This window comes from Nannospalax galili, unplaced genomic scaffold (genome assembly GCF_000622305.1).
Source record: "Nannospalax galili isolate Female #2095 unplaced genomic scaffold, S.galili_v1.0 scaffold405, whole genome shotgun sequence".
Taxonomy (NCBI): domain Eukaryota; kingdom Metazoa; phylum Chordata; class Mammalia; order Rodentia; family Spalacidae; genus Nannospalax; species Nannospalax galili.
Window position 1 is genome coordinate 3,145,097 of NW_008354532.1, and position 12,370 is coordinate 3,157,466.

The 12,370-nt window shown below is 36.3% G+C and overlaps 1 protein-coding gene across 7 annotated transcripts in view; it reads left to right on the top strand.

Moving 5' to 3' along the window:
* The window catches only part of Wdfy3 (WD repeat and FYVE domain containing 3), a 269,996-nt gene that overhangs the window by 110,800 nt on the left and 146,826 nt on the right, over positions 1 to 12,370 (top strand). For all 7 annotated transcript variants that reach the window (XM_017802846.2, XM_017802849.2, XM_029555330.1 and 4 more), the window contains 4 exons: positions 1,107 to 1,293; positions 3,858 to 4,024; positions 10,079 to 10,546; positions 11,620 to 11,721. In XM_017802846.2, coding sequence (XP_017658335.1) covers positions 1,107 to 1,293; positions 3,858 to 4,024; positions 10,079 to 10,546; positions 11,620 to 11,721 — 924 coding nt within the window. The remainder of the gene's footprint in view (positions 1 to 1,106; positions 1,294 to 3,857; positions 4,025 to 10,078; positions 10,547 to 11,619; positions 11,722 to 12,370) is intronic.

Consider the following 12,370-nt stretch of genomic DNA (forward strand, 5'->3'; position numbering starts at 1 on the left):
CTCTTCTACTGAAAGAGGCAGGCATTTTTCTGCTTTTTTAAAAATTATTTTATTTATTATTTTTATTTTGTGTGTATGAGTGTATTACCTGCATGTGTGTGAGTGCACCCGTGTCATGCAATGCCACGGAGGTCAGAAGAGGGCTTCGGATTCCCCTGGAACTGGAGTTAAGACAGTTTGTAGCCGTCATGTGGGTGCTGGGAATTGAACCTGGGTCCTCTGCAAGAGCAGTCAGTGCTCTTAACCGCTGAGGCATCTCTCCAGCCCCAAAGCAGGCATTTTTGAAATGCTACCATTGTCAGTACTTCTAAAGACCTTAAACAGCCAGATAATCTTGGTGAGCTAGAGAGGAAATAGGCACTAAAGAGGAATCATCTGCCTAATTTACACATGGTATTGTCTGAACTTCAAGGTACAGATATAAGTGGTAATTGCTGTAGTCGCTTTTAAAATACAAATAGACATAAATGCAAAATTGTCCTAAAACTTTCAAAGTAATTCATTTGAAATCTGTTCACTTATATATGTGTGAAACCTAGGGCCTGATACCTGAACTACTTCTTAATTTTTTCCCTCCTATTCCTGTGTTGATCTTAGCTTTTGTTTTAGGACACTGGGTCCTCCAAGTATTGATGTGTTATAACTGTGTTTTAAACTGATAGTACATACTATAAACATAATTTAAAAATTTTTATTTCTGGATTTATTTCATTGATCTATATTCACTCTAATTTGAACTTTTGAGTACTTAATGATTTTTTCCTTCTTAAATTTTTTTACCCTGTTACTCATATATCAATATGAAAGACCAAATATTTTTGAAGCATTGATTTGTTTACTAATAAGAATAAAGTACAATGTAGGAACTAGAATAAATGCCAGCTATTTTTCAACATGTTCCTGTGTTATCCTTTGTTACTACTTAGAGAACATTGCAATGAATTTTAGTTTTCCATTTGCTTTTCGAATGTGTAGCATTTGTCTTGCAGCATTTTATACTTCATACTGGTGTTTGATGCAGCATTAAATTTTAATGTATTGTAATGAAAACAATTTTCTTAAGCAATGGACATAATACATACTGATTTCATTCTTTATTCTTACAGAAAAAGAATGCTTATCAACATGTGTTCAGAATATGCAGCAGTCAGATGACCTGTCTCCCCTAGAAATTGTTGAGATGTTTGCTGGGCTTTCTTGTTTCCTCAAAGATTCCAGCGATGTCTCCCAAACACTTCTGGATGATTTCCGGATATGGCAAGGATATAATTTTCTTTGTGATCTCTTGCTTAGGTAAACCCCACAATTTAAGAATATATTTTAAATGTCAGGTGATTTTTGTTTTGAGTTTTTTCAGCAGTGGAAACAGGCTAATAGGAAGAAATCAAAGAAATGTCTATTTAATATATTCTTGGATGTCTTCTTGGCTTTACTCCTTTCCTGTCTCACAGAGCATGAAAAGTACATTTCAAATAAAATTGTCAAATGCAGATCACAAACATGAACTCAGACATGAAGGATAATGCTGCTGTTTTCTAGCAACTGTGACAGGAGGGACTAGGAGAGCTAGTTTTTTTTTTTAAAACAGGGTCTCCTTGTATCTCCAGCTGGCCTATGTAGAACAGGCTAGCTTGGGTCTCACAGAGGTCTGCTTGCCTCTGCCTTCCAAGTGCTGGAATTAAAGATTAAAGATGGACATTTGCCATGCCCAGCTCTTAAGTATAAATTCTTATTGCTCAATTCTATTTTTGGTTTTCCTCAAGTAGTTCTGGTTATTTTTATTAATGACGTTAATGGCACTCACAATTATGTCGATTGAATTAGACCTTACAAGTGTATATATAAAACAAATTAGTCACTGCTAAATGTTTCACTTAATCTCCTCTTTCATCCCCAACAGTACATGTATATACATAGTAGGAAGTGATTGTTTATAAATTTTCTAGGAAAAGAATAGAGTCACCCCCACTATGGTCCTTGGACACTCATTATTTTTAAAACATTTGCTCTATTACAAGACAGCACAACAGCAGTTTATCCTACTTCCTGTTAATGTTCAGTAACCCCCAAGAAAATACTTCTATATATATGGTCCCCATCTGTCAGAGCAGGCATGAATGCTGATTAAATAGTTCCCTCCATCACTTCTGAAGGGGTGGGTAATTGCTGCATTCCCTTGAGAGGTTGATAAGGTACTGGACCCTCAAACCTTAAGACTCTTGACACATACTTTCATCTTCATGAACCAATATGATGCTAATGTGGGGAGTATAATCGCATACTTCAGAGTGTATTAGTGAGCTTGCATTTGGTAGCTGTTCCAGCTTCTCCTTGCCAGAGCCATAATTGTCTCTGAACGGCAGCAGCAGCATGTCTGTAGAGATCAGACATTAATGTGGAGAATGACGTGTATAGCACTGGAAAATGGAAAGAAAAAGAGGCTGCAAAATTGTGAATGTGGTATGACAACAAATAACATAAAGACTAACCAGATTGAAAACAGTTAAAGTTACACAGAACTTATGATCCAGTCAGTGGCGCTGTACCCATGCGTACACTGACAGCTGAGCGGTGATGGAAGGAGGAATACATGAAATTGGGAGGGAAAAGTGATTGGGGCAGGTGAGAGGAGTTGGAGGGGAGAAGGTAGGGGGAAGATTTCATCAAAATACATTTACACACATGGAATTCTCAAACAAATTGAAAACACATTGGAGTATTGAAGCTGGTCTGAGCTGTGATGCTGAGCAGACTTCTCCTTTTGTAGTTTTGTGCATTTGCCAAGTTTATTTTGATAATAATTGTTAATTTCTATTAAAGGGAAGCCCTAGTAAATCTTATTCTTTTTAAAAAAATTTTTAAAAAATATTTTATTATTTTTATTTTATGTGTATGCATATATTGCCTGCATGTAGGTAAGTGCACCCATGTCGTGCAATGCCCCTGGAGGTCAGAAGAGGCTGTTGGGTCCCCTGGGAATGGTGTTACAGACGGTTGTTAGCTGCCATGTGGGTGCTGGGATTCAAACCCGGGTTTTCTGCAAGAACAGTCAGTGTTCTTAACCGCTAGCCATCTGTCCAGCCCCATAAATCTTATTCTTTAAGAAATACAGTTCTTTTAAGCATTTTGTTTTCTCACTAAGGCCATTATCATAAGTTAATTCGGTTGGGTGTGGTGGTACACACCTTTAGCCCTAGCACTCAGGAGGCAGAGGCAGGCAGAGCTCTGTGGGATCAAGGCCAGCCTGGTCTACATAGTGAAATCCAGGCCAGCTGGGGCTACAGGGAGACCCTGTCTCAAAAAAACAAACAAAGCAAACAAGATAGGCTTCTTTCAGAAGGAATGCAGATCATTTTAGAGAATGGTTTCAGATGCTTAGAGCTTTGCCTCAGAGTATTAGTTCAGCAAATTAATGCAAAGCATAGACAGTTCTTAGAGCTCATCCTGTAAAGTTCATTTTTAAATATTGTTTACAGAGAAAATGAGTTAGGAAAGAGTGAACTAAGGCAGGAGGATTGCTATGAGTTCCAGGCCAGTGTGCAGCAAGACCCTGTATCAATACAAAACAAAAACATCTTTGTGCCAGCTAGTAGTTTTCTCAGAATAACACTATAGGACCAGATTAGGACATATACTTTTTATTGATCTGCTTCTCTTTGAAATACACTATAGTGTTTTTTAACAAAATGTTTAAATTGCTAGAAAATACTTATTTTAAATAAGAAAAATTCTAAGAAACTTCTGTGAGTAGATTATACATTTATTTATTGCATTTGAAATTGCAAAGTAATTTCTGTATTAAATCTAAGAATATATAACCAAAGAGGAGAAAAATTGCTAAATCATACCTTTTCTAGATTGGAACAAGCTAAAGAAGCAGAATCCAAAGATGCCTTGAAAGATCTGGTGAATCTGATAACTTCCCTGACAACATATGGTGTTAATGAACTGAAGCCAGCTGGTGTTACCACAGGGGCACCCTTTTTATTGCCTGGATTTGCAGTACCTCAGCCTGCAGGGAAAGGTAAGTTCTGCCCGCCCCCTCCTTGTTCGAAGCTTTTCAGTGGAGAAAGGTGAATTTGTCTTCTTTTCCTTGCTTCTTGTTGATCTTGCATGTGTAAAATTAATGTGCTATTTTGCATGAAAGGTTTTGCTGTCTGCAGTTAAGTCTACAGAAGAATTTCCTGGGTCTTCAGTCTAGCAGATAAGATACTTGAAAATAATATTCTAAAAATGTAAAGTCATATATATATATACACACACACACACACACACACACACATATGTACACTTTTTGGTTTTTGTTTGTTTTAAAGACAGAGTCTTACTATGTAGTCCTGATTGGCCTGGAATTAGCTTTGTAGAGCAGACTAACAACACCAAACTCAAAGATCTGCCTGCCCATGCCTCCTGAGTGTTAGGATGAAAGGCATGCACCCAACAAGATTTATCTTATAATCATTCATTTTAACAGTTTCATCATCTGGATCTACTTCTTTTGAATTAGCGTTTTGTGCATTTCCTCTGTCTGTGGGTGGGAGTTAGTACACGCTATAGTCTCGGTAGCTGCTACGTAGGAGTACTAGGTACTTACGGCAGGCATGAGGTACGGATGCTTGGATTTCATTTAAAGCAAAGCAAACCTGAGAAAAAGAGGTTACATTATTCCATCTAGTTCAGAGAGGAAGTCATAATCCATTTTTTTTTGTTTTGTTTTTGTTTTTTTTTGTTGTCTTTTTTGAGTCAGGGTCTCCCTGTAGCTCCAGCTGGCCTGGAACTCACAGAGATCTGCCTGCCTCTGCCTCCCAAGATCTGGGATTAAAAGTATGCGCCACCACACCTGTCACATAATCCAGTTTTTTCTAACATTTAGATTCTCACCTAGTGATTTTTACTTAGAAAAAATGTATTCCATAGTTAAGAACATCTGATTATGAGCTGAGCGTGGTAGCACACATCTATAATCCCGGCACTGGGAGGTGGGGACAGAAGGATTAGGAATTCATCATAGCCTCAGCTGCAAAGTGAGTTTGAGGACAGCTTGGGTTATAGACCATGTCTCATAAAAACAAACAAAACAGCCACCTAATTACATAACAATACACACTACATTTAAACTTGTTTTAATGTATCATTAAAAGCATTCCAAAAGAATTTGAATTTGGAGGCCTCTAATATAGTCTTTCCATATGTGACAGTTACTAAATCTTCAATAGGATCATGATATTCCCATATAAAAATTTAACAACTAGTTATTTAAGTTTCACTGTACAAATTGCTCATTTTGTGATATCAAAGCTTCTCTAATCAAAATCACTCACTGTGATATGCTATACATTCAGTACACAGCTTAATGAGTCTGAAATAAACTTATCATACATTCAAGGTTTCATTTTATTTTATATTATGGAAAACATAGAAATTGATCAAAAACCTGATTTATAGACTCCAACTTAAATATGCCAATGAATTTTCTATGAGTTGATATAAAAATAGCTCAGTAGGGGCCAATGAGATGGCTCTGTGGGTAAAAAATGTTTCATATGCAAGTCTGTTGACCTGAGTTTGAACCCCAGGATCCATTCAAAGGTGAAGGAGAGAACCTACTCTACAAAGTTGTCCTCTGACCTTCACACACACAACGTGGCACATGCATCCACACGGGGGTCAGGGAGATACCAATTTTTTAAATAAAAAAACTAAAGTTAGCTCAGCAATATACTTCCTGTTTCATTTTTCATTGTTTCATTTGGTTAGTCAATCTGATCTTGATATTGAAATGAAATTAATTATAACAATATAATTTTATAACAGATATAATGCAAAAAAATTAATCTTTTGCATACTTAGTTTGATGTCTAATCAGTAACAGAGCACATAATTATATAACTTTGCACATCCCAGTATTATTCTGGGAATCCAGTGACATATGTCTAAGGAAGGCAAGGTTAACTAGAAAGGATGCTGTCTTAAGTGTTAGAATTCATGTGATCATGAGTACCCTAACTTTTAAAACTTGATGTAATAGTCTGTAAAGAGTCAAGCTACACATCATTTTGAGTTACCTGTATAACTTAAATTTGTGAGTTTTGCATGGCTATTTTTTAGGGAGAGTTTAGTACCCGAAGGAGACAGCTGTTCTTTGTAGGTAGAACATGGGAGTATTTTGTGGCTTTGTTGTTACTGTTGTCAGCAGTACTGAGGTATAATTTGTGTATATTAAGTTCTGTCCACCAGTGGTATTAAGGACATTTGTATAACTTATGCTACTATAGACATAGATATAGTTTATCCACTGGTTGCTTTAGGGCAAGTAAAGCAGTGTAGAATTATAAAATTTCGAAGAAAAAGTGAGCTTAATTATTATTTGTGGGCCTTCTTGTTTGAATATGTACGTTATGGGTTATTACTTCTATGTTGTACAGCAGGAGCTTGTATAAAAGTTTGTTTCTTTAGCACCAAGGAGATTTCTCCAAAGAAAAAAACCTAAAGCATCCCTTACCCTTAAAGAGGAAACAGTCATCTGGCTTCATACCACTTCATAGTGGAGCTGACCCACTCCTGTTCTTGAAAGCTGTCATAGAGATCAGTTAGGCTTAGTGTTCCTTGATCACTTACTATGATCAATCTGTTTTCACTAATCATGGCCCCTAGAGGAATTGGGTAACAAGTAGGATGAAAGGTGGAGCATAGCAAATTCATCACTCTAAGACTAGTGGGCCAGATACCCTGCTGACAACTGTGCTAAAGGTTCTGTGAAGGTGGCCATATTTTACATGTGACTTTAATTGTTCTTTGTACATACTGTTTTACAACTAGGCTCTTTTTGTGGTGGGTAATTTGTCTTTGTAGGTGGTGGTTATTTTTCCTTATATTTTGTGTGTGACATCATTTGAAACCAAACTTCAGAAAATCTGAATTTTTCCATATTGCCCTAAATTCCTCTCCTTTAAAAAATTATTTTAAGTTACATTTATTTAGTATGTTGGAGGGGATATGTGTATGCCACAGCATGTGGGTGGAGGTCAGAGGACAATCTCTGGGAATTGGTTCTTTCCTTCCACCATGTGAGTCCTGGGACTCAAACCTGAGTTCATCAGACTTAGCAGCAAGCACATTAACCCACTGAGCCATCTGGCCAGTCCCTAAATTCCACTCTTCTAATCTATCATCTGTCTGTCTGTCTGTCTGTCTATCTACCTACCTATCTATCTATCATCTATCTATCATCCATCTATCAATGTAGTTATTAATTTAGAGATAGGGTCTTTCTGTGTCACCTCAACTGACCTGAAACTGATTTTCTAGGCCAGGCTGACCTCAGACTCATAGAGATGTACTTAACCTTTCCTTCCCAAGTGCTGAGATTAAAGATGTGTGCCACCACACCCAACTCTCTTCTAATGTCTTTAAAAAACTTACTTCCTAGCTGGGCGTGGTGTAGCACGCCTTTAATCCCAGCACTCGGGAGGCAGAGGCAGGCAGATCTCTGTGAGTTCAAGGCTAGCCTGTTCTACATAGTGAGTTCCAGGACAGCTGGGGCTACAGGGAGACCCTGTCTCAAAAAGACCAATGAAATAAAATAAAAATAAAAAAACCTTACTTTCTTTAGGTTAGCATGCAAAATATTTGATTTCATTATGACATTTTCATGCATTGTATAACACTATACTTTGGTCTTAATTGACCCTACACTGCCCTAGCCTACCCACTCCTTTGCCTTCTGCTTTTGTGCCACATATATTTCATTATCCTCCCTTGTTCTCTTTTCCTCCCTTTAAATTCTTCCTCTCCTCTTTTTTTGTTTTTTTGAGACAGGGTCTCCCTATAGCCCCAGCTGTCCTGAAACTCACTATATAGACCAGGGTGGCCTTGAATTCAGAGATCCACCTATGCCTGCCTCCTGAGTGCCACGCCCAGCTTCTTCCTCTCCTCTTATGACTCTCTCTCTCTCTCTCTATATATATATATATATAGTATTTATATATATATATATATCTCCCTCTCTTATAAATATATGCTTCCCTATAAATTTGAATTTAGACTCTACAAATGAGACAGTATATTTATCTTCCTGAGTTTGACTTATTTCACTTAACATAATGATCCCCCCAGTTCCACCCATTTTACTACAAATGTCATAATTTCATTCTTCCTTATGGCTGAATGAAATTCCTTTGTGTATATGTACCACACTTTATCTCTTCATCTATTGATGGGCATCTAGGCTGGTTCCATATCTTAGCTATTATGAATTGTGCAGCACTAAGCATGGATTTGCAAATCTGTCTGTGGTATTCTGACTTAGAGTTCTTTGGGTATGTACCCAGGAGGATCTGGATCATATGGTAGTTCTATTCTTAGTGTTTTGAGGAAACACTTGTAGAGTCTAAACTGATTTCCGTAGTGTCTACATCAGTTAGCATTTCCACCAGTGGTATCAAGGTTCCTCTTTCCCCACAACCTCATCAGCATTTGTTGCCATATATTGTCCTGATGATAGCAATTCTGACAAGGGTCAGGTGGAATAAATAAATGGGCTATTGCATAGTCAGTTCTCAAAGAAATACAAATGGGCAATAAATATTTGAAATAGTGTTCAACATCCTTAGTCCTCTGGGAAATAACTAGTGATGAGACTCCATCTTAATCTTTTCTTTGGAACTAATAATATCACATATTAGTACTATCATTGTACTATCATTGTACTGTCATTTAGACGTACAACATTAGCTAGAGTTAAAATTTAACCTAATTCTATGCTTTTTCTCACATGCAGTCAGGCTTTTACATTTTTATTCTAGCAGTCTATCTAAGTTTGAGTTTTGGTTACTTACATATAATAAAAACTTTGTATGTCCTCGAGAGTGCACAACTATTAATATGAACTTGAGTATGAAGGTGCTTGGTATTTGCCATCCAGGGATAAATTTTTATGTGATAAATGAAAACTGAAATAATGTATGGACTCCAGAAATTTATTTTTCAGAAATGCCTCTGGTGACTAGTATTTCTGAGTCATCTTTCAAACCCATTGTACAGTATTACTAGTTTACATTTTACTATTTTTCTCAAATCTAGTTTATTCTATAAAGATCAATGTTAATTTTTTTGTCATGTTTGTAAATACTATATATTACTAGTAGTTGTGGACCTGGGAACAATTTTTATAAGAAAATACCTGTTTTTAATGTACTTCAAATATCGTTTCTGTATTAATTTCTATTATCTTTCTTTTTTTTTCACAAGAACTACATGGAAATATTTTGTTTTTTCATTTGATGTGTTTGAAAATCAAAAATTTAAAATGTTCACTAGTAGCGGGCCATAATTTAAAAAATTGTTTATGTAAAGAAGTTTCTGTTTCTTCTTGAAAACAAAGCAAATTTCCAAATTAAAATTTATGAAAATCACCATGTTGTAATTGCAAAGGGAAATTTGAAAGTAGAGTATTTTCCCCAGTTTACTGCTTTAATTCTTGCTGCTCTAGGATCTCTTGCTTTTACAACATGTCTTTTCTCATCGGGAGGTGACCTTTTTTTTTTAATTTTGTGTATGAGTGTTTTGGGTGCATGTAATGCATGCCCGTGGAGGCCAGAAGAAAGCATCAAATCCAGTTGGACTGGAGTTACAGGCAGTTGTTAGCCATCATGATGTGCATGCTGGAAATCAAACCCAGGTCCTCTGGAAGAGCAGCGAGTACTCTTAACTGCAGAGCTGTATCTCCAGCCCTGAGAGACTGTTCTTACAGTCACAATCCCTCTTGCAGATAGTTTGCCTATTTCCAAAGTCAGAAGCCTGAATGCGTATGATACACCTTCATTTGCTCTCAGCGGTCTACGTTTTCAAATATCCTATCCTTAAAATATAATGACGCATTAAAGATTTAATTGGTTTTACTTATTTTTAATTAAATGATTTGACTCTGATGAAGAAATTAAGAACTTCCATGAAAACAGGATGTATTCTCTGTAAATATTTGATAAATTTTGAAATTCATGATTTGTTTACACAGAATCTTTTCCATGATTAAAATGTCACATAGCACCCACTCTCATGTTCTTCTTTTCTATTTTAGGTCACAGTGTGAGAAACATCCAGGCCTTTGCAGTCCTTCAGAATGCATTTTTAAAAGCAAAAACCGGCTTCCTTGCCCAAATCATCCTCGATGCCATCACAAATATTTACATGGCTGACAATGCCAATTACTTCATCCTAGAGTCACAGCACACCCTGTCACAGTTCGCAGAGAAGATCTCTAAACTCCCAGAAGTACAAAACAAATACTTTGAGATGCTGGAGTTTGTTGTTTTTAGCTTAAATTATATTCCCTGTAAAGAGCTCATTAGTGTTAGTATCCTGTTAAAATCTAGCTCTTCTTACCACTGTAGCATTATTGCAATGAAAACCCTTCTTAAGTTTACAAGACATGACTACATATTTAAAGATGTCTTCAGAGAGGTGGGCCTTCTGGAGGTCATGGTAAACCTTTTGCATAAATATGCTGCCCTCCTGAAGGATCCAACTCAGGCACTGAATGAGCAAGGTAAAGCACTTCCCCCATGGATGCTCTGTTTGGGAAAGGGGGTCAGGGAGATGACTTGTTCCTGTTCTGCCTTTCATTTGTTGCTGATTTGAATGATTTCCTGTTGTCTATGACTGTGACAGTCTAGTGAGTATTTCCCAAAATTAACCTTTTCTTCATTCAGCCTATTAGTAAATTGGGTAAGGGGAGCCTAGAATATGATGTCACAGTACTGGAAAAGAGTTAAAAGTAAAGGAAAATGAGGAAAAATATGTATAATCCTCATGACTCATTTATTACTTAAAGAATTTTTTAAATTTCTGAAAATAATTTAAGTTATAATTAATTAGTAAATGTGTTTATACCTCAAAATAGTCTCATAATTATTATAGAGAACAAATGTGCGTATTTAGTGATGTTTCTTAAACATATCATTAGATGCATTTTTGATAAGTATCTGGCAATAAGTTTGAAACTTGAGTAAATACAAGTTGACTAGATGACACTCTATTTTATAAACTTCTTTTTGCTGTGTGATAATTAACCTGTTGGCCTCATTGATTAGAACCCCCATGAGAGGGATATATTTAACTTTAACATTTTCATTTTTTTTAATTTAAATTTTATTTTTTATATGTATGTATGTATTACCTGCATGTAGGTAAGTGCACCAGTGTCGTGCAATGCCCACAGAAGACAGCAGAGGCTGTCAGATCCCCTGGAACTGGAGTTACGGACAGTTGTTAACTGCCATTGGGGTGTTGGGATTCGAACCCGGGTCTTCTGCAAGAACATTCAGTGTTCTTAACCACTGAGCCATCTCTCCAAACCCTGACATTTTCATTTTTAATATTTATTAGATAACCAACTTCTCCCACACCAAAACAAAAAGTCTGTAAACACTGATTTTTTTTTCAGCTTATTTTTGGGAGGTGCTCAACACATGTATAATTTTTAAAGGTTTTGTGACTAGCAGTTGTATTAATGATGAAAGTGAATATTAAAGAAGTGATAATGGGAATTATTCAGGTAAAACTGACTCAAACAATAATCTTCTTGCTTTTGTGATCTGAATCTTTGAAACTGTTTTCTAGGGGACTCAAGAAATAACAGTTTAGTTGAAGACCAAAAACACCTGGCTCTGTTGGTTATGGAGGCCTTGACAGTGCTTCTTCAAGGATCAAACACAAATGCAGGTAATCAGGAAAACCACAAGTAGACGCTTAGGGAGGCGGCCTCCCCGTCTTCTCTAGGAATTCTTGCTCCTGACATCTTCTGTCACTTAAGGACAGTTGAGTCAGTGATGTTCACTCACGTCTCTAAGAGTTCCATACTTACCCTGTTAAAACCACCTTCCTGACAAAATAATTTTGGCTTTCACTGAGACAGGGTATCACTATTTAGACCAGGCTAGCCTTGAACTGGGATCAAAGGCATGTGCCACTGTGCCGCCCAGCATTTGTATTGCTTTTGATAGTGTTCTTTGTGCCTGGTCTTTTTGTAGTTTTCAAAGTTACATTGCATACCCCTACTCAAAAAATTTCCTTTTAAAAATTTTTTTCTAAAATCTTTCTTCATATAATATTTTCTTAATTTTTTTAGTATTACAAGTTAGAATAGTCTAATAGTCTACTGTTATAATCTTAGAGAAATATAGAAAAGTTGATTATCTAGTAAAACAATCTTTCTTGAGTAAAATATTTTATTAAATATTTTTCTTCCTCTTTGGTCTCAATTCCTCTTCATCCTTTTCTGTATCTATTAACAGAGTCCAACTATATTTATAAAATATAAAAAATGTAAAAAATAAAGATCAAAGTTTTGTCAGCATCAGAAAACTGAGGT